The 23,184-nt window shown below is 48.8% G+C and overlaps 1 protein-coding gene across 1 annotated transcript in view; it reads right to left on the bottom strand.

Annotated features, from left to right (window-relative positions):
- LOC123350005 (scavenger receptor cysteine-rich domain-containing group B protein-like) overlaps positions 1-23,184 on the bottom strand; it is a 77,176-nt gene that overhangs the window by 40,186 nt on the left and 13,806 nt on the right. Inside the window, exons 6-11 of the mRNA XM_044988338.1 lie at positions 20,222-20,248; positions 18,491-18,820; positions 13,279-13,347; positions 4,676-4,702; positions 2,822-3,151; positions 143-211 (exon numbers count right to left, since the gene is read on the bottom strand). Of these exons, the coding sequence (XP_044844273.1) occupies positions 143-211; positions 2,822-3,151; positions 4,676-4,702; positions 13,279-13,347; positions 18,491-18,820; positions 20,222-20,248 (852 nt within the window). The remainder of the gene's footprint in view (positions 1-142; positions 212-2,821; positions 3,152-4,675; positions 4,703-13,278; positions 13,348-18,490; positions 18,821-20,221; positions 20,249-23,184) is intronic.

Genomic DNA, 23,184 nt, shown 5'->3' with positions numbered 1-23,184 from the left:
GAAGCTCACAGCCTCCAACTGCCAGCCACAGCGCACGGTCCTTCAAACAACCAACCAATCAAACAGACTGACAAACACAAGCTCAGCAAACAGCAAGTAACCCCCAACCACAAGCAAACATGCACCACAGACAGTCACTTACCCCAAGGATGCTGTGTTTGCTCCTCCGTCACCTGGAGAACTCCCTTGAGAAACTCCTCGTTAGCAGCCCCTGTTCGCAAAAAAAAGAAAAAAACAAGCTCAAATGCTGAGTTCGTGGAGTATGTACATAAGCTATACTAAAGACAAACCCACAGTAACCGTCTCCAGTTTGTGAGGGACCCCATAGAGCCAGTCTCTAGGAAACAGATAGCTGCATGGAGGTTAAGTCCATTAATGACTATTAGCCAGGATGGGTAAGGAATGGAGTCCCTAGCCTCTGTCAGAGGGTGGAGATGGATGGCAGGAGAGAAATCACTTGATGATTACGGTTGTAAATTAAATCCTACATTCTACATTTGTAAGTTCAACTCTCCAGATAAAGAGCTGGCACAACAGTACTTGTATGAGGTGAATTGAAAATACTATTTCTTGTGTTTCTTTTTTACAGTGCAAATATTTGTAATATAAAATAAATATAAAGTGAGCACTGTACACTTTGTATTCTGAATTGTATTTGAAAGCAATGTATTTGAAAATGTAGAAAACATCCCAAAAATTGAAATAAATTTTATTCTATTACTCTGTAAAGGGGCGATTACTTGTGCAATTAATCATAAATAATTTTTATCTCACAATTAATCACAATTTGTTTAATAACTTGACAGCCCTACTCCCCACCACTACCATGCAGCCACCTGTGGGGTGGAACAGAGTAGACGAGAGACAGAGCACAGAAACTCATGGGCTCTGTAATAAAAAATTAATAATAATTGGAGATATACCAATCTCCTAGAACTGAAAGGGACCTTGAAAGGTCATTGAGTCCAGCCCCTGTCTTCACTAGCAGGACCAATTTTTGCCCCAGATCCCTAAGTGGCCCCCTCAAGGACTGAATTCACAACCCTGGATTTAGCAGGCTAATGCTCAAACCACTGAGCTATCCCTCCCCCCAAAGGGGAAGAGAGTGTAGAAGAGGAAGTGAGGAAGAACCTGTCTCTAGTCACAGCAGTTGGGCATATTACAGGTTCAGGGGTAATTAGCTGAGATGTAGCTCACCCGGAGTGACGGGGAAAAGAACCCCACACTTCATAAAGGGATCCCTCAGTGGCTGCAGGATTCATTCAACGCCAAATCCCACAAATGGGATCTCCAGTTACCCAGCACCTTATTTGTCTGTAGTGGGGCAGAGGGATCAGAGCGATCAGCGATAGGGAGGGTCTCTCACGTACTGATCCCTGCAGCACAGATCCTAAGTACTGTGCTGAGGCACTGCGGCCAGCCCTGACTGTGAGGGGAGATCACCCCCAAAAGAGCCCCCATCCTGCTCCCTGCAGCACAGGCCTGTACAACTGCATGGGGGAAATGGGGTCAGAACTGACACCATGAGAAGAGCGACACTTACTGTGACCACGAACCAGCTCCCTGCAGTACAGACCCTTAGCACCATACTGGGGTGCTCCCAAGGTCCCATTCTGCCACAGAGGAGTCTGCCCACAGATAACTAGATGCCAACTGGCAGAGGGCACAGGGATGCCTAGAGTTATATGGCGATCCCCTGGGTGAGATATATGCACAATAGCTCACCAAACGTGGCATGTGAGGTATCTACCAAGAGCCAGCAGCCTGCTGGTCAACCTAATGGGAACAAGATGTTTGTATGGGACATAGCTGATGAGAGATGTAAAATGTAGAATATGATGCTCAAAGGTGTTGAAGTGAAGCTTGTCACCTGCGCCATGACAATCCCTTTGGCTGAGTCTCACAGACAACAGATTGAAAACACAGAGAATGTTCCCCTGGGCAAAACCTTACTTACACAAAAGAAATCCCAATTTGATTATCCCTCTAATGCACAAGACAACTCACACAAAAAAAACCCATAAACGTATTTATTTCTTCTCTAATACTCACTACCCCGGGTGATTCCTTGATATTTTTCACTCCGGCACACAACGTTAATGAACTCTGAGACAAAGGAAAACTTCCCTCCTTCCTCTTGAAAAACCTTGTCCCCCAGAGGTTTTCTTTTTACCTTCCTTTCCTTAATTAAAAGTCTTCTTTTTAAGAACCTGATTGATTTTTTCCTTGTTTTAAGATACGAGGGGGTTTGGATTGGTGTTCACCAGGAAATTGGTGGAGAAGGCTCTCAAGGTTACCCAGGGAAGGGTTACAGTACTTGGGAGGGAGAGATTTTGGAGGGGTGGTGGGGGAGAAAGATTTTCCCAAATGACTCATAAACAGCTCTTTTAAACTATTTGGGTGGTGGCAGCAACCTGATCTAAGCTGGTAATTAAGCTTAGGGGTTCTCATGCAGGTCCCCACATCTGTATCCTGAAGTTCAGAGTGCGGGTGAAACCTATGACAGACCCCTACTGACACACCCCTACCTGCAGCACTGGCCCCCTTTGGGGCCAGCACTGACATCAAGGGGAGAGCGTGAGCATCCCCTACTGAGCCTCCACACTGCTCCCAGCAGCACAGGCCCAAAGAGCAACACAGGCTAATTAGGGTCAGCAGAGACGGAGAGGAGACGGCTCTCTACTGGAACCCCCATATTGCTCCCTGAAGCACAGGCCTCAAGCACCATGCTGTTGTCAGTACTGGCTGTGAGAGGACAATGCCCCGTAATGTGCTACCCACCCTGCTCCCTGAAACAGGCAGAGTGGTAGATGAAGGTTACCTGAGCACACAACACCGGCATCTTCTCCGTGGTAACAGTTATTCGTTCCCCAAGGCCGAGCCCCGCAATCAGAGAGGGCATTTTCTGTCCCTGCACAGTTGACGTCATCCAGCCAGATACGGTCTGATCCTTGCCCAAATCGAGCCCCTCCTGGGGCTGATAGCACCGTCCCACAGTCCAACTGCCTGCACACGACTCCAGCATCCTGTAAGTCCCAGCTGTCATCACACACGGTTCCCCACACCTGGTTGTACAGCACCTCAACTCTCCCAGCACAGGGACTTGGGCCGTTCACCAATCGGAGCTGAGCCACTTCTGAGATGCCTGAGTCTGCAAACACCCAAGGGAATAAACACTCAGGAATGGTGCTTGTTCCGTATAGTTTGCTCGGGCTGCCATTCAGTCCCAGTGTGGCAGACTGGTTGGTTCAGGTAGACTGGGAATGGGACACTGCGGGGTTCCTCTCTGGAGGTCACCAGTTCTGATCCAGCCCCAGGTATTGGGGAATGGCTGACTCGTGCGATAGAGAATGGGACACAGGGTCTTTCTCTCCAGGGGATGCTGGCTCCGGTACAGTCTGTGCGACGGGGATGAACTCATGCAGTACATTGGGGGAAGGAAACCTGGGGCTTCTCCCCCGGAGGGCACCATTTCCCGTTTCGTCCCAGCTCAGCCCAGTGGCTGGTGTGGGGGGAACAGGCACTTGGGCTTTCACGTCTGGGGCCCTGGGTCCAAGCCGGTAGTGAGTGGAAGTGGCAGTCATTGCAGCTCTCTGATACCCAAAATGTGAAATGAGCTGCTGGGGTTAATCCCCCTCCATGACAGGACAGGTGGGTGCAGGCCAGGCCAGCCCTCAGTCTGAGCGGCTCCCAGCCGAGGGGCAAAGGGCTAAACTGCTCAGGAGACTGAACTGCCCTTTGCACCTGCCTGGGCTTCCTCCCCGACTGCGCCCCAAGGACCCTGCCTGACCGGAGGCAACAGCAGCAGCCTCATGGGGCTGTAGTTCTGCTCCCCCAAAGCCTCCCCACGGGCTAACTCAGCTCCTCTATATTCCACAGTGTCCAGACAGACAGGGCCACTCATATGCTGAACTGAGCACCCTCCTGTGGTGACGGCACCTCGGCAGCCCATCTCCTGGCACCACACGCCCATCTCTCACAGGCCCAGGTAGCATCACAGCCCCCAGTGTTAGTACACAGCATCTCCATTTGCCCTGTGCAGGGGTGGGGCCACTCACCAGCCATAGCCAGAGCTGAGATGATACAAGTCTAACAATAATTAAAGGCAAAATATCTGTTGGGGCAGATCCTATCCCAGGGTAAATCTGGGGTCACCTCAGACTGACACACCTGAAACATCTGATGAAACATCAGATGACTTGCATCTGAAGAAGTGGGTATTCACCCACGAAAGCTCATGCTGCAAAACGTCTGTTAGTCTATAAGGTGCCACAGGATTCTTTGCTGCTTACACCTGAAACAGCCACTGCCAGAGCCAAAATTTCAAGCAGCCTTACTGGGCAAGGGTGAGCCCTTCAGATGCTGGATGGCTGGGGATTTCCACCGGTATCCAACAGCCAGGATGCCCTGCACTCTGCCACACAGCCCGCCTTGATAACAATTCACTGGTGGGGAAACTAGGACATGTAGTGAGGAAGTGATGGGCTGAGACCATGGAGTGAGTCTGGCTGAGGCAGGATTTGAACCCAGGTCTCCAGTCCTAGACTTGAATGACTAGATTAAATAACCTTAACTCATTCCTTCCTCACCCCAATTTATGAGATAGCTGCATCCTGCAGCATGCACCCCACACATATGGACAGACTCCACACCTTCTGCCTATGTTTGTATTTACCTGTCATGGGGAATCCTGTCATGGAAGCTGAAAGAAAGCAAAGAAATGAGGTAAGTCTCTGTCTCCTTGGCTGGTCACCATGGGGATCTCCAAACATTGGCTGATGTAAGCCATGGCCTGAGTGAGCTCTCCCCTCACATCTCTTGATGCACTGAGAGAAAACACTCAGCTGCATGTTGTATTTCAGTGACCTATCTACTGCCTTTCAGAGAGGTGGATTGACCCTCCTGCCCCTCCTGTGTAGATGCATCGGTCGCATCTACACAGAAGTGCTGTAGCTGCAGAGCTGCCACCGCGCCACTGTAATCTTTCCAGTGCAGAAGAGCCCTAAGTAGCCAGCAAAACACAAGACCTGGTGAGCGACGTCAGAACCAGTGACACTGCACCAGCCCTTCCAAACCAAGCCACCTCCTTTCACACTGCCTGCACCTCTGAAGGACCCCCACACCCTGCTCCCCTCACGCCTGGCTCCCCCCCAACCTGGAGTTTGACAGCCCCACATGCTGTCTAATGGAGTGCTAAGCTGTAGTATACTGCTCAGCCACTAGGTGGCGATACGTGTAAAAAACTGGAATGAGTTACCTAGGGCGGTGGTGGAATCTCCTTCCTTAGAGGTTTTTAAGGTCAGGCTTGACAAAGCTCTGGCTGGAATGATTTCGTTGGGGATTGCTCCTGCTTTGAGCAGGGGGTTGGACTAGACACCTCCTGATAACCCTTCCAACCCTGACATTCTATGATTCTAAGTCCCAGGCAGACTGCAAAAAGTTACAAAGGGAACTCAAAGAACTGAGTAACTGGGCAACAAAATGGCAGATGAAATTCAATCTTGATAAATGCAAAGTAATGCACATTGGAAAACAATCTCAACTATACATACTGTGACAGACCCAGGCCAGTGGGCTACAGGAGTCTGCTGGAGGGCAAATATACTGGTCACTGGATGAGTAGTTTTCTGTTCCCTAGGTGAACAGAGCAGGGGCTGCACTAGAGTAATCAGGAACCTGCTAGAACCAATTAAGGCAGCCAAGCTGATTGCCATGTGAATGGCTTGCCAACTACAGAACCAGTTTCTCCTCTCTTGGTTTTCACACCTCTACTGCTAGAACAGGGCCTCATCCTCCCTCATTGAACTAACCTCGTTATCTCTAGCTTGCTTCTTGCTTGCATATATATACCTGCCCCTGGAAATTTCCACTACTTGCATCCGAAGAAGTAGGTATTCACCCACGAAAGCTCATGCTGCAAAACGTCTGTTAGTCTATAAGGTGCCACAGGATTCTTTGCTGCCTAGGCTGATTAGAACACCTGCTGCCAATCAAGGCAGGCTAATCAGGGCGCCTGAGTTTAAAAAGGAGCTCACTCCAGTCAGGGAGGGGGGAGCCAGAGGAGAGGAAGTGTGTGTGAGGAGTTGGGAGCAAGAGGCGTAAGGAGCTGAGAGTGAGAGGGTGTGCTGCTGGAGGACTGAGGAGTACAAGTGTTATCAGACACCAGGAGGAAGGTCCTGTGGTGAGGATAAAGAAGGTGTTGGAGGAGGCCATGGGGAAGTAGCCCAGGGAGTTGTAGCTGTCATGCAGCTGTTACAGGAGGCACTAAAGACAGCTGCAATCCACAGGACCCTGGGCTGGGACCCGGAGTAGAGGGCGGGCCTGGGCTCCCCCCAAACCTCCCAACTCCTGATCAGACACAGGGCAAGTTGACCCAGACTGTGGGGAAGATCACTGAGGTGAGCAAATCTGCAAATAAGCGCAGGACCAACCAAAATAGAGGAGGAACTTTGTCACAATCCAAAATGATGGAGTCTGAATTAGCTATTAAACACTCAAGAAAGATCTTGGAATCATTGTGGATAGTTTTCTGAAAACATCCACTCAATGTGCAGTGGCAGTCAAAAAAGCAAAGGAAATGTTGGGAATCATTAAGAAAGGGATAGATAATAAGACAGAAAATATCATATTGCCTGTATATAAATCCATGGTACGTGCACACCTTGAATACAGTGTGCAGATCTGGTCACCCCATGGGCAACTAAAATTATTAGGGGTATGAAACAGGTGGAGAGATTAAAATGACTGAGAATTTTCAGCTTAGAACATAGATGACTAAAGGGGGAAATGATAGACGTCTATAAAATCTTGACTGGTGTAAAGAAAGTGAATAAGGAAATGTTATTTAATCCTTAACATAACACAAGAACTAGCAGTCACCCAATGAAATTAATAGGAGGCAGGTTTTAAAAAAACAAGAGGAAGTACTTCTTCACACAATGTACAGTCAACCCGTGGAACTTTTTGCCAGGGGATGCTGTGAAGACCAAAACTATAACAGTGTTTTAAAAAGAACTAGATAAATTCCTGGAGAATAGGTCCATCAGTGGCTATTAGCCAGGATGGGGAGGGATACAACACCATGCTCTGAGTGTCCCTATCCAAACCCCTAATCATTTTAGTTGCCCTTTTCTGAACCTTTTCTAGTGCCAGTATATCTTTTTTGAGGTGAGGAGACCACATCTGTACGCAGTATTCGAGATGTGGGTGTACCATGGATTTATATAAAGGCAATAATATATTCTCAGTCTTATTCTCTATCCCATTTTTAGCGATACCTAACATCCTGTTTGCTTTTTGGCCGCCTCTTCACACTGCGTGGACATCTTCAGAGAACTATCCACGATGACGCCAAAACAGTTTTCCTGACTCACTGTAGCTAAATTAGCCCCCATCATATTGTATGTATAGTTGGGGTTATTTTTTCCAATGTGCATTACTTTACATTTATCCACATTCAATTTCATTTGCCATTTTGTTGCTCAATCATTTAGTTTTGTGAGATCTTTTTCAAGTTCTTCACAGTCTGCTTTGGTCTTAACTATCTTGAGCAGTTTCGTGTCATCTGCAAACTTTGCCAGCTCACTGTTTACCCCTTTCTCCAGATCGTTTATGAATAAATTGAATAGGATTGGTCCTAGGACTGACCCTTGGGGAACACCACTAGTTACCCCTCTCCATTCTGAGAATTTACCATTAATTCCAATCCTTTGTTCCCTGTCTTTTAACCAGTTCTCAGTCCATGAAAGGACCTTCCCTTTTATCCTATGACAACTTAATTTACATAACAGCCTTTGGTGAGGGACCTTGTCAAAGGCTTTCTGGAAATCTAAGTACACTGCATCCACTGGATCCCCCTTGTCGACATGTTTGTTGACCCCTTCAAAGAACTCTAATAGATTAGTAAGACACGATTTCCCTTTACAGAAACCATGTTGACTATTGCTCAACAGTTTATGTTTTTCTATGTGTCTGACAATTTTATTCTTAACTATTGTTTCGACTAATTTGCCCGGTACCGACGTTAGACTTACCGGTCTGTAATTGCCGGGATCATCTCTAGAGCCCTTTTTAAATATTGGCGTTACATTAGCTAACTTCCAGTCATTGGGTACAGAAGCCGATTTAAAGGACAGGTTACAAACCTTAGTTAATAGTTCTGCAACTTCACATTTGAGGTCTTTCAGAACTCTTGGGGGAATGCCATCTGGTCCCGGTGACTTGTTAATGTTGCGTTTATCAATTAATTCCAAAACTTCCTCTAGTGACACTTCAATCTGTGACAGTTCCTCAGATTTGTCACCTACAAAAGCCGGCTCAGGTTTGGGAAACTCCCTAACATCCTCAGCCGTGAAGACTGAAGCAAAGAATCCATTTAGTTTCTCCACAATGACTTTATCGTCTTGAAGCGCTCCTTTTGTATCTCGATCATCAAGGCGCCCCACTGGTTGTTTAGCAGGCTTCCTGCTTCTGATTTACTTAAAAACCATTCTGTTATTACCTTTGAAGTTTTTGGCTAGCCGTTCTTCAAACTCCTCTTTGGCTTTTCTTATTACACTTTTGCACTTACTTTGGCAGTCTTCCGGTCTCTAGGCCTGCTTATCAACACCGAGAAGTCCAGCCTAACTCCAGCACAAAGAGTGGAGTTCATAGGAGCGGTGCTCGACTCCAATTTAGCCAGAGCCTGCCTCCCTCGTCTTCGGCACGAGGGCGGCAAACCAGTCTCCCGGATCCAAGGAAGGGATGATGGTCCCCAGGGTCACCATGCGAAACTTGAGCTTGCACAGGTGTCTGTTGAGCTGCCGGAGGTCCAAGACTGCTTCTTTTACAGGGTTCTTAAGCCACGGTGGCTCCTTTTTAGTTCTTTACTGTGTTTCTTAATTTGGGGTATACATTGAAGTTGGGCCTCTATTATGGTGTCTTTAAAAAGCGCCCATGCAGCTTGCAGGGATTTCACTTTAGTCACTGTACCTGTTAACTTTTGTTTAACTAACCCCCTCATTTTTGCATAGTTCCCCCTTATGAAATTAAATGCCACAGTGCCATCTCAACTGCTGTTGAGATGTTCTTCCCACCACAGGGATGTTGAATGCTATTGTATTATGGTCACTATTTCCAAGCGGTCCTGCTATAGTTACCTCTTGGACCAGCTCCTGAGCTCCACTCACTATTAAATCTAGTGTTGCCTCTCCCCTTGTGGGTTTCCATACCAGCTGCTCCATGAAGCAGTCATTAAAAGTATCGAGACATTTTATCTCTGCATTTCGTCCTGAAGTGAAATGTCCCCAGTCAATATGGGGATAATTGAAATCCCCCACTATTAATGAGTTCTTAATTTTGATAGCCTCTCTAATTTCCCTTAGCATTTCATCATCACTATCACTGTCCTGGTCAGGTGATCGATAATAGATCCCTAATGTTATATTCTTATTAGAGCATGAAATTTCTATCCATAGAGATTCTATGGAACATGTGGATTCACTTAAGATTTTTACTTCATTTCATTCTTCATTTTCTTTCACATTGTAGTGAGTCGGCCTGGCGCCCGGCCGCACCGGAGAGAGAGGTACCAGAACAGCCACCTCAGTGGGCGGAGCCATCACCACCTGTCCCCGCCCCCCGGAAGTCAAGGGGCAGGACAGGAAGTATAAAGGCCCGGCCCCAATGCTCAGTTGGAGCCCGGCGGCCGGAGAGGACAGACGCTCCTGCCCGAGCTCCTGCTAGACCGAGCCTTCCCCGAGACAGGTATCCGGAGGTGGACGGACCGAGCCTTCCCTGAGCCAGGTACCCGGAGGAGGACTGGCCGAGCCTTCCCCGAGCCAGGTATCCAGAAGAGGACTGGCCGAGCCTGCCCCGAGCTCGGTACCCCGAGGAGCTGTTGGAGCATCCCCCCGACCCAAGTCCGGAGGAGCAGCCCGAGCTAGCCGGCTCTCAGCACGGCGAGGAGCCCATGGTGTGGGACCCAGCGCCCGACCCCAGAGACGAGCAGGTACCCGAGGAGGGGGAGATGGAGTGTAGCCCGGGGGTAGCCGACCCCTGTCAGGCTGAGGGCACTGACATGCCCATGTCAGTGTGTTGCGGTCAGGACCCCACTGACCAGCGGCAGTGATAGCCGCTACTAGGGCCCCGGGCTGGGACACAGTGGAGTGGGTGGGCCTGTGTCCCCCCCTGCCACCCCACTCACGGGTGGCAGACTCCCCCTCCTACCAGCGTTCAGGCAGAGAAGCCTGCACTTACCTGCTGTGGCTCAGCGCCTGACACAAGGGCCTGAGCCCCTGTATTGTGGTGACTACTCAGCTCCTGCTACAAGGACCTGAGCCTTGGACTATTGTTTATTGCCCCGCCCTGACTAAGGGCCTGGGCCTCAGGAACTATTGCTGTAGCTCAGCTCCTGCCACAAGGACCTGAGCCCTGAACTAATGCTGTAGCTCAGCCTGCTACAAGGACCTGAGCCCTGGACTAATGCTGTCTGCTCAGCCCTGACTGAGGGCTTGGAGCTTAAATCACTAACTCGGTCTGCTCAGCCCCTGCCTGAGGGTCTGGGCTAGAACTCCTGGTTGTTGCCCCGCCCTGACTGAGGGCTTGGAGCTTAAACCTCTGACTCTGATTACTCAGCTCCTGCTGTAAGGATCTGGGCTAGAATTATTGTTTGTTGCCCCGCCCTGACTGAGGGCCTGGGCTTTCTGACTGTGTTACTGCTCAGCTCCTGCTGTAAGGACCTGAGCCCCTTGAACTATTGTTTGTTGCCCCGCCCTGACTGAGGGCCTGGGCTTTCTGACTGTGTTACTGCTCAGCTCCTGCTGTAAGGACCTGAGCCCCTTGAACTATTGTTTGTTGCCCCGCCCTGACTGAGGGCCTGGGCTTTCTGACTGTGTTACTGCTCAGCTCCTGCTGTAAGGACCTGAGCCCCTTGAACTATTGTTTGCTGCCCCGCCCTGACGGAGGGCCTGGGTTTATCTCAGTGACTCTGTGTGCTCAGCCCCGGACTGAGGGTCTGAGCTTAGAACTGTTATTTGCTGCCCCGCCCTCACTGAGGGCGTGGGCCTTATTGACTGCATGCCTTTTGTTCAGCCCGCCTGAGGGGCGGAACCCCTGGACCTTCGGAGACTGATAACAAACTTAGGCCGTGTAGTGAGTCGGCCTGGCTCCCGGCCGCACCTGAGAGGGCCGAGCCCCTGCACCGGACTGTTACACACATATAGTGCCACAGCCACCCCTTCATGACCTGTTCTGTCCTTCCGAAATATTTTGTACCCCGGAATGATTGTGTCCCATTGATTGCTCTCAGTCCACCAGGTTTCTGTGATGCCTATTATATCAATGTCCTCCTTTATCACAAGGCACTCTAGTTCACCCATCTTATTATTTAGACTTCTAGCATTTGTGTACAAGCACTTTAAAAACTTGTCACTGTTTATTTGCCTGCCCTTTTCTGATGTGCCAGATTCTTTTTTATGTGACTGTTTATCATCTGATCTGGCCCTTACATTATACTCTTCCATCCTCTGCTCCTGACTATAACCTGGAGATTCTCTGTCATCAGACTCTCCCCTAAGAGAAGTCTGTGTCTGATCCACATGCTCCTCTGCAGCAGTCGGCTTTCCCCCATCTCCTAGTTTAAAAACTGCTCTACAATCTTTTTAATGTTTAGAGCCAGCAGTCTGGTTCCATTTTGGTTTAGGTGGAGCCCATCTCTCCTGTATAGGCTCCCCCCATCCCAAAAGTTTCCCCAGTTCCTAATAAATGTAAACCCCTCCTCTCTACATCATCATCTCATCCACCCATTGAGACTCTGAAGCTCTGCCTGCCTACCTGGCCCTGTGCGTGGAACTGGTGGCATTTCTCAGAATGCCACCATAGAGGTCCTGGATTTCAGTCTCTTCCCTAGTAGCCTACATTTGGTCTCCAGGACATCTCTCCTACCCTTCCCTATGTCATGGGTACCTACATGTACCACGACCAACAGCTCCTCCCCAGCACTACACATAAGTCTGTCTAGATGCCTCGAGAGTTCCGCAACCTTCGCACCAGGCAGGCAAGTCACTATACAGTTCTCCCAGTCATCACATACATAGCTATCTACGTTTCTAATGATCGAATCTCCCATTACTAACACCTGCCTTTTCCTAGCAACTGGAGTTCCCTCCCCTGGAGTGGCAACCTCAGTGCGAGAGGCAACCCCAGCACCATCTGGAAGGAGGGTCCCAACCAGGGGCGGCTCTAGGATTTGCGTCACCCCAAGCACAGCGGCACACCGCGGGGGGCGCTCTGGCGGTCGCCGGTCCCACGGCTCCAGTGGACCTCCTGCAGATGTGCCTGCGGAGGGTCCGCTGCTCCCGCGGCACCGGTGGACCTCCCGCAGGCACGCCTGCGGATGCTCCACCAAAGCCGCGGGACCAGCGGACCCTCCGCAGTCATGCCTGCGGGAGGTCCACCGGAGCCGCCTGCCGCCCTCCCGCGGCACGCCGCCCCAAGCGCGCGCTTGACACACTGGGGTCTGGAGCCGGCCCTGGTCCCAACTATGGGAAAGTTTCCCTCTGCTCCCATTGACTGCTCTGCTTCCCTGGGCCTTTCATCCTCCTCAACAGAGCAGGGGCTGTCTGACTGGAGGTGGGACAATTCTACAGTGTCCCTGAAAGCCTCATCAACATACCTCTCCGCCTCTCTTAGCTTCTCCCGTTCCGCCACCCAGGCCTCCAAAGTCCGTACGTGGTCTCTGAGGGCCAGGAGATCCTTGCACCGACTGCACACATATGCTACCCGCCCACAGGGCAGGTAATCATACATGCTACACCCAGTGCAATAAACTGGATAGCTCCCACTCTGCAGCTGGGCTTCTGCCCACATTTTCTCCTAGTTACTGAAAGGGTTGTTTAAAGCATGAAGTTTGGAATGTAGTTTGGTTTATAGGTTTTAAGAGGAATAAAGGGAAACAGATAGCACCAGCACGGGAGCCCCACACCCTTCCCACTCCCCTTCCCAGCTCCCTTGCAAAACTCCCTGTTAGCAGCCCCTGTTCACAAAGCTCCCTGGTTGCTTTTTTGTGGCCTTATAAAGCCCTGGCCTGTGTGAATGCCCCACCCACTGATTAAGGCTCAGCCAATTACCAGAGGCTTCTAGCTTTCAGACATTCCTTTGAAACTCACAGCCTCCAACTGCCAGCCACAGCGCACGGTCCTTCAAACAACCAATCAATCAAACAGACTGACAAACACAAGCTCAGCAAACAGCAAGTAACCCCCAACCACAAGCAAACATGCACTACAGACAGTCACTTACCCCAAGGATGCTCTGTTTGCTCCTCCATCACCTGGAGAACTCCCTTGAGAAACTCCTCATTAGCCGCCCCTGTTCGCAAAAAAAAGAAAAAAACAAGCTCAAATGCTGAGTTAGTGGAGTATGTACATAAGCTATACTAAAGACAAACCCACAGTAACCGTCTCCAGTTTGTGAGGGACCCCATAGAGCCAGTCTCTAGGAAACAGATAGCTGCATGGAGGTTAAGTCCATTAATGACTATTAGCCAGGATGGGTAAGGAATGGAGTCCCTAGCCTCTGTCAGAGGGTGGAGATGGATGGCAGGAGAGAAATCACTTGATCATTACGGTTGTAAATTCAATCCTTGAGGGGGCCATTTGGGGATTGGTCCTGCTTTCAGCAGGGAATTGGACTAGATGTAATGCCAATATATAGAGCTTTCCGGTTGGTGAAGTGCTGGAAAAAACAGCTTTTACTGTATTTTGGATTACAAATATTTGCACTGTAAAATGGTAAAAGAAATAGTATTTTGCAATTCACCTCATAAAAGAACTGCAGTGCAATCTCTTTATTGTGAAAGTGCAATTGACAAATGTAGAATTTTTTTGTTACATAATTGCACTCAAAAAAAAACAACCAATGGAAAACTTAGAGCCTACATATCCTCTCAGTCTTGCTTCTTGTTCAGCCAATCGCTCAGACAAACAAGTTGATTACATTTCATAGAATCATAGAATCTCAGGGTTGGAAGGGACCTCAGGAGGTCATCTAGTCCAACCCCCTGCTCAAAGCAGGACCAAACCCAACTAAATCATCCCAGCCAGGGCTTTGTCAAGCCTGACCTTAAAAACCTCTAAGGAAGGAGATTCCACTACCTCCCTAGGTAACCCATTCCAGTTCTTCACCACCCTACTAGTGAAAAAGTTTTTCATTAATATCCAACCTAAACCTCCCCCTCTGCAACTTGAGACCATTACTCCTTGCTCTGTCATCTTCTACCACTGAGAACAGTCTAGATCCATCCTCTTTGGAACCCCCTTTCAGGTAGTTGAAAGCAGCTATCAAATCCCCCCTCATTCTTCTCTTCTGCAGACTAAACAATCCCAGTTCCCTCAGCCTCTCCTCATAAGTCATGTGCTCCAGCCCCCTAATCATTTTTGTTGCCCTCCGCTGGACTCTCTCCAATTTATCCACATCCTTCTTGTAGTGTGGGGCCCAAAACTGGACACAGTACTCCAAATGAGGCCTCACCAGTGCTGGGTAGAGGTGGATGATCACATCCCTTGATCTGCTGGAAATGCCCCTACTTATACAACCCAAAATGCCATTAGCCTTCTTGGCAACAAGGGCACACTGTTGACTCATATTCAGCTTTTCGTCCACCGTAACCCCTAGGTCCTTTTCTGCAGAACTGCTACCCAGCCATTCGGTCCCTAGTCTGTAGCAGTGCATGGGATTCTTCCGTCCTAAGTGCAGGACTCTGCACTTGTCCTCTGCACTTGTCCCTTTACTGGAGATAACGCTGCCTGCTTCTTATTTGCAGTGTCACCCGAAAGTGAGAAGAGGCGTTTGCATGGCACTTTTGTTGGTGGCAATGCAAGGTATTTATGTGCCACATATGCTAAACATTCACATGCTCCTTCATGCGTTGGCCACCATTCCAGACGATGTACTAACATATTCACGATGCTTGTTAAAAGGCAAGGTGTTAATGTAATATGTGACTGACATTCATAGGAGAGAATGGTGTATCTCCTGCTATGTATTTTACCTGCATTCTGCCATATCTTTCCTGTTACTGTAGCATCGGATGATGACTCGGCAAAAGTTGCTCATTTTAAGAACACCTTCACTGCAGATTTGACAAAATGCAAAGAAGGTACCTGTGACGCTCTGTACCTCGGGGGAGCACCCCCATGTTCATCCTTATAAAAGGACTGTGTGGTTTCCAATGTAAAGTTTGTCATGTTGGATGTTTTTGGAAACCTCATGATGCACCGAGGATTGTTGTTATAGTGATGTTATAGTAATTGTTGTTGCAGTAATGTTATTGTCATGTTATAGGTTATAATTTCATGTATATAGTTACGAGGCTGAAAATGTATCCTCATGGCTTAAAATAAGCCCAGGCAAAAACTCTATAAGAGCAGAGGGGCAGTTCACACCTCATCAAGGCATGCATGGGACAAACCCAGCCCAGCCTCACAGAAACAAAGGACACTGGCCTAGGCAGCAACAAAAGGATGTGTTGCACTCTCCAGTGAGTCACCCCCCTTCCTTTGGTCAGTTTGGGACTCCGATGAGGTAATGCTGACCTGACTCTGAGGGGGGGGGCAAAGCCAAGAGGGAAGAAAGAACATGATAAAAGGGAGAGATGTTTGCCAGGCTCTTCTTCTCTCTTCCAGCTACATCTACAGACACCACCACCAGCAAGTGACTGAAGCGCTGATCACAGGGGAGAGCCTGGCTCAAGAGCAACCAGCCAGCCTGTGGTGAGAAGCATCTAAGTTTGTAAGGGCACTGAACGTGTTGAGATCAGCTTAGAATGGGTTTTTCTTTTACTTCATTTGACCAAATCTGACTTGTTTTGCTTTGACTTATAATCACTAAAATCTATCTTTATAGTTAATAAATTGGTTTGTTTATTCTACCTGAAGCAGTGTGTTTGGTTTGAAGAGTGTCAGAGATTCCCCTTGGGATAAGAGGCCTGGTAGATATCAATTTCTTTGTTAAATTGACACACTCATATAAGGTCCCAGTGTCCAGTGGACATAACTGGACAATGCAAGATGGAGGTTCCTAGGGTTGTGTCTGGGACTGGAGATATTGGCTAGTGTCATTCGGTTGCACAATCCAAGGAGCAGCTTACATGCCAGCGGCTGTGCAGTTATTATTTGTAAATCATTCTACATTTGTAAGTTCAACTTTCCAGATAAAGAGCTGGCACAACAGTACTTGTATGAGGTGAATTGAAAATACTATTTCTTGTGTTTCTTTTTTACAGTGCAAATATTTGTAATAAAAAATAAATATAAAGTGAGCACTGTACACTTTGTATTCTGAATTGTATTTGAAAGCAATGTATTTGAAAATGTAGAAAACATCCCAAAAATTGAAATAAATTTTATTCTATTACTGTGATTGGTGATTACGTGTGCAATTAATCATGAACAATTTTTATCTCACAATTAATCACATTTTTTTAATTACTTGACAGCCCTACTCCCCACCACTACCATGCAGCCACCTGTGGGATGGAACAGAGTAGACGAGAGACAGAGCACAGAAAACTCATGGGCTCTGTAATAAAAAAATTAATAATAATTGGAGATATACCAATCTCCTAGAACTGAAAGGGACCTTGAAAGGTCATTGAGTCCAGCCCCTGTCTTCACTAGCAGGACCAATTTTTGCCCCAGATCCCTAAGTGGCCCCCTCAAGGACTGAATTCACAACCCTGGATTTAGCAGGCCAACGCTCAAACCACTGAGCTCTCCCTCCCCCCAAAGAGGAAGAGAGTGTAGAAGAGGAAGTGAGGAAGAACCTGTCTCTAGTCACAGCAGTTGGGCATATTACAGGTTCAGGGGTAATTAGCTGAGATGTAGCTCACCAGGAGTGACGGGGAAAAGAAACCCACACTTCATAAAGGGATCCCTCAGTGGCTGCAGGATCCATTCAACGCCAAATCCCACAAATGGGATCTCCAGTTACCCAGCACCCCATTATGCTGTAGTAGGGCAGAGGGATCAGGGCGACCAGCGATAGGGAGGGTCTCTCACGTACTGTTCCCTGCAGCACAGATCCTAAGTACTGTGCTGAGGCACTGTGGACAGCCCTGACTGTGAGGGGAGATCACCCCCAAAAGAGCCCCCATCCTGCTCCCTGCAGCACAGGCCTGTACAACTGCATGGGGGAAATGGGGTCAGAACTGACACCATGAGAAGAGCGACACTTACTGTGACCCCGAACCAGCTCCCTACACTACAGACCCTTAGCAACATACTGGGGTGCTCCCAAGGTCCCATTCTGCCACAGAGGAGTCTGCCCACAGATAACTAGATGCCAAATGGCAGAGTGCACAGGGATGCCTAGAGTTATATGGCGACCCCTGGGTGAGATATATGCACAATAGCTCACCAAACATGGCATGTGAGGTATCTACCAAGAGCCAGCAGCCTCCTGGTCGACCTAATGGGAATAAGATGTTTGTATGGGACATAGCTGATGAGAGATGTAAAATGTAGAATATGATGCTCAAAGGTGTTGAAGTGAAGCTTGTCACCTGCGCCATGGCAATCCTTTGGCTGAGTCTCACAGACAACAGATTGAAAACACAGAGAATGTTCCCCTGGACAAAACCTTAGTTACACAAAAGAAATCCCAATTTGATTATCCCTCTAATGCACAAGACAACTCACACACAAAAAAACCATAAACCTATTTATTTCTTCTCTAATACTCACTACCCCGGGTGATTCCTAGATATTTTTCACTCCGGCACATAAATTTAATGGACTCTGAGACAAAGGAAAACTTCCCTCCTTCCTCTTGAAAAACCTTGTCCCCCAGAGGTTTTCTTTTTACCTTCCTTTCCTTAATTAAAAGTCTTCTTTTTAAGAACCTGATTGATTTTTTTCCTTGTTTTAAGATCCAAGAGGGTTTGGATTGGTGTTCACCAGGAAATTGGTGGAGAAGACTCTCAAGGTTACCAGGGGAAGGTTTACAGTACTTGGGAGGGAGAAATTTTGGAGGGGTGGCGGGGGAGACAGAGTTTCCCAAATGACTCATAAACAGCTGTTTTAAACTATTTGGGTGGTGGCAGCAACCTGATCTAAACTTATAATTAAGCTTAGGGGTTCTCATGCAGGTCCCCACATCTGTATCCTAAAGTTCAGAGTGCGGGTGAAACATATGTCAGACCCCTACTGACACACCCCTACCTGCAGCACAGGCCCCCTTTGGGGCCAGCACTGACATCAAGGGGAGAGCGTGAGCATCCCCTACTGAGCCCCCACACTGCTCCCTGCAGCACAGGCCTAAAGAGCAACACAGGCTAATTAGGGTCAGCAGAGACGGAGGGGAGACGGCTCTCTACTTGAACCCCCATATTGCTCCCTGAAGCATAGGCCTCAAGCGCCATGCTGGGGTCAGTACTGGCTGTGAGAGGACAATGCCCCGTAATGTGCTACCCACCCTGCTCCCTGAAACAGGCAGAGTGGTAGATAAAGGTTACCTGAGCACACAACACCGGCATCTTCTCCGTGGTAACAGTTATTCGTTCCCCAAGGCCAAGCCCCGCAATCAGAGAGGGCATTTTCTGTCCCTGCGCAGTTGACGTCATCCAGCCAGATACGGTCAGATCCTCGCCCAAATCGAGCCCCTCCTGGGGCTGATAGCGCCGTCCCACAGTCCAACTGCCTGCACACGACTCCAGCATCCTGTAAGTCCCAGCTGTCATCACACACGGTTCCCCACACCTGGTTGTACAGCACCTCGACTCTCCCAGCACAGGGACTTGGGCCGTTCACCAATCGGAGCTGAGCCACTTCTGAGATGCCTGAGTCTGCAAACACCCAAGGGAATAAACACTCAGGAATGGTGCTTGTTCCGTATAGTTTGCTCTAGCTGCCATTCAGTCCCAGTGTGGCAGACTGGTTGGTTCAGGTAGGCTGGGAATGGGACACTGGGGGGTTCCTCTCTGGAGGTCACCATTTCTGATCCAGCCCCAGGCATGGGGGAATGGCTGACTCGTGGGATAGAGAATGGGACACAGGGTCTTTCTCTCCAGGGGATGCTGGCTCCGGTACAGTCTGTGCGAGGGGGCTGACCTGATGCAGTACATAGGGGGAAGGAGACCTGGGGCTGCTTCCCCGGAGGGCACCATTTCCCGTTTCGATCCAGCTCAGCCCAGTGACTGGTGTGGGGGGAACAGGCACTTGGGCTTTCACGTCTGGGGCCCTGTGTCCAAGCCGGTAGTGAGTGGAAGTGGCAGTCATTGCAGCTCTCTGACGCCCAAAATGTGAAATGATCTGCTGGGGTTAATTCCCCTACATGACAGGACAGGTGGGTGCAGGTCAGGCCAGCCCTCAGTCTGAGCGGCTCCCAGCCGTGGGGTAAATGGGAAAAACTGGTCGGGAGACTGAACTGCCCTTTGCCCCTTCCTGGGCTTCCTCCCCGTCTGCGCACCGATGACCCTGCCTGACTGGAGCCAACAGCAGCAGCCTCACAGGGCTGTAGTTCTGCTCCCCCAAAGCCTCCCCAGGGGCTAACTCAGCTCCTCTATATTCCACAGTGTCCAGACAGACAGGGCCCCTCATATGCTGAACTGAGCACCCTCCTGTGGTGACGGCACCTCGGCAGCCCATCTCCTGGTACCACACCCCCATCTCTCACAGGCCCAGGTAGCGTCACGGCCCCCAGTGTTAGTACACATCATCTCCACTTGCCCTGTGCAGGGGTGGGGCCACTCACCAGCCATAGCCAGAGCTGAGATGATACAAGTCTAACAATAATTAAAGGCAATATATCTGTTGGGGCAGATCCTATCCCAGGGTAAATCTGGGGTCACCTCAGACTGACACACCTGAAACAGCCGCTGCCAGAGACAAAATTTCAAGCAGCCTTACTGGGCAAGGGTGAGCCCTTCAGATACTGGATGGCTGGGGATTTCCACCGATATCCAACAGCCAGAATGCCCTGCACTCTGTCACACAGCCCGCCTTGATAACAATTCACTGGTGGGGAAATTAGGATATGTAGTGAGGAAGTGATGGGTTGAGACCATGGGGTGAGTCTGGCTGAGGCAGGATTTGAACCCAGGTCTCCAGTCCTACACTTGAATGACTAGATTAAATAACCTTAACTCATTCCTTCCTCCCCCCAATTCATGAGATAGCTGCATCCTGCAGCATGCACCCCACACATATGGACAGACTCCACACCTTCTGCCTATGTTTGTATTTACCTGTCATGGGGAATCCTGTCATGGAAGCTGGAAGAAAGCAAAGAAATGAGGTAAGTCTCTGTCTCCATGGCTGGTCACCATGGGGATCTCCAAACATTGACTGATGTAAGACGTGGCCTGAGTGAGCTCTCCCCTCACATCTCTTGATGCACTGAGAGAAAACACTCAGCTGCATGTTGTATTTCAGTGACCTATCTACTGCCTCTCAGAGAGGTGGATTGACCCTCCTGCCCCTCCTGTGTAGATGCATCGGTCGCTTCTACACAGAAGTGCTGTAGCTGCAGAGCTGCCACCGTGCCACTGTAATCTTTCCAGTGCAGAAGAGCCCTAAGTAGCCAGCAAAACACAAGACCTGGTGAGCGACGTCAGAACCAGTGACACTGCACCAGCCCTTCCAAACCAAGCCACCTCCTTTCACACTCCCTGCACCTCTGAAGGACCCCCACACCTTGCTCCCCTCACGCCTGGCTCCCCCCCAACCTGGAGTTTGAGAGCCCCACATGCTGTCTAATGGAGTGCTAAGCTGTAGTATACTGCTCAGCCACTAGGTGGCGATACGTGTAAAAACCTGTAATTCCTCACTTCATGTTGTCGTTATATTCCTGAAAAATGCGACTTTAAGCAAAACAATGTTAAGAAAATCCAATTTCCCCATAAGAATTAATGTAAATAGGGGGGATTAATTTCCAGGAAAAAAAAATTTGCCAGACAAAAGGCATTATATACTTTTTAAACAAGTTTAAACAAGCAATTTAATAAAGGTATTAAACAGGCTGGCAGCCCCCCATCAGCTCTCCTGCCCCCCACAGTGCCTCCCGCCTGCCGGTGGCCCCAAGGAATCAGCGTCTTCCCCCTAGTCCCCCGCCTCCTGTCCGTGGCATTCAGCTGTCTTGTGGTGCACAGCCTCCCCCTTCCTCCCTCCCTCTCAGTGGTGTCCCCAGAAAGTGAAATAGGGGGTTATTCGAATTTACAGGGGGGGTGTCAGAGCTGGTGAGATATAGAAAAGAGAGATGAATAAAGTAAAATGTTTTGTTACGATAATGCAAATTTAACATAAGGATAATACAAGTTATACCAAAACATATAAAAGGTCTAGATTTCTAAAAAAATAAAATTTTTAAAAAAATGTATTTAATTTAAATTGACTTTTGAAAAGTAAGCCATCATGGGATAAGGGGAAAGTCCTCTCATGGATCTGGTTAAAAGGTGGGAAACAAAGGGTAGGAATAAATTATCAGTTTTTCAGAATGGAGAGAAATAAATAGTGGTATCCCTGAGTGGGTGGTACTGGGACCAGTACTGTTCAACATACTTATAAATGATCTAGAAAAATGGGTAAATAGTGAGGTGGCAAAATTTGCAGATGATATAAAACTACTCAAGATAGTTAAGGATGGAAGAATCCCATTCACTGTTACAGACTAGGGACCGAATGGCTAGGAAGCAATTCTGCAGAAAAGTACCTAGGAGTTCCAGTGGACAAGAAGCTCGATAGGAGTCAACAGTGTGCCCTTGTTGTCAAGAAAGCTAACAGCATTTTGGGCTGTATAATTAGGGGCATTGCCAGCAGATCGAGGGACGTGGTCATTCCCCTCCATTCGACATTGGTGAGGCCTCATCTGGAGTACTGTGTGCAGTTTTGGGCCCCACACTACAAGAAGGATGTGGAAAAATTGGAAAGAGTCCAGCAGAGGGCAACAAAAATGATTAAGGGGCTGGAGCACATGACTTATGAGGAGAGGCTGAAGGAACTGGGATTGTTTAGTATGCAAAAGAGAAGAATGAGGGGGGATTTGATAGCTGCTTTCAACTACCTGAAAGGGGGTTCCAAAGAGGATGGATCTAGACTGTTCTCAATGGTACCAGATGACAAAACAAGGAGTAATGGTCTCAAGTTGCAGAGCGGGAGGTTTAGGTTGGATATTAGGAAAAACTTTTTCACTAGGAGGGTGGTGAAGCACTGGAATGAGTTACCTAGGGCGGTGGTGGAATCTCCTTCCTTTGACGTTTTTAAGGTCAGGCTTGACAAAGCCCTGGCTGGAATGATTTCGTTGGCGATTGCTCCTGCTTTGAGCAGGGGGTTGGACTAGAGGACTTCCTGAGAACCCTTCCAACCCTGACATTCTATGATTCTAAGTCCCAGGCAGACTGCAAAAAGTTACAAAGGGAACTCAAAGAACTGAGTAACTGGGCAACAAAATGGCAGATGAAATTCAATCTTGATAAATGCAAAGTAATGCACATTGGAAAACAATCTCAACTATACATACTGTGACAGACCCAGGCCAGTGGGCTACAGGAGTCTGCTGGAGGGCAAATATACTGGTCACTGGATGAGTAGTTTTCTGTTCCCTAGGTGAACAGAGCAGGGGCTGCACTAGAGTAATCAGGAACCTGCTAGAACCAATTAAGGCAGCCAAGCTGATTGCCATGTGAATGGCTTGCCAACTACAGAACCAGTTTCTCCTCCCTTGGTTTTCACACCTCTACTGCTAGAACAGGGCCTCATCCTCCCTCGTTGAACTAACCTCGTTATCTCTAGCTTGCTTCTTGCTTGCATATATATACCTGCCCCTGGAAATTTCCACTACTTGCATCCGAAGAAGTAGGTATTCACCCACGAAAGCTCATGCTGCAAAACGTCTGTTAGTCTATAAGGTGCCACAGGATTCTTTGCTGCCTAGGCTGATTAGAACACCTGCTGCCAATCAAGGCAGGCTAATCAGGGCGCCTGGGTTTAAAAAGGAGCTCACTCCAGTCAGGGAGGGGGGAGCCAGAGGAGAGGAAGTGTGTGTGAGGAGTTGGGAGCAAGAGGCGTAAGGAGCTGAGAGTGAGAGGGTGCTGCTGCTGGAGGACTGAGGAGTACAAGTGTTATCAGACACCAGGAGGAAGGTCCTGTGGTGAGGATAAAGAAGGTGTTGGAGGAGGCCATGGGGAAGTAGCCCAGGGAGCTGTAGCTGTCA

This window comes from Mauremys mutica, chromosome 15 (genome assembly GCF_020497125.1).
Source record: "Mauremys mutica isolate MM-2020 ecotype Southern chromosome 15, ASM2049712v1, whole genome shotgun sequence".
In the NCBI taxonomy this organism is placed as follows: Eukaryota; Metazoa; Chordata; order Testudines; family Geoemydidae; genus Mauremys; species Mauremys mutica.
This window is presented reverse-complemented; position numbering and strand designations above follow the sequence as displayed.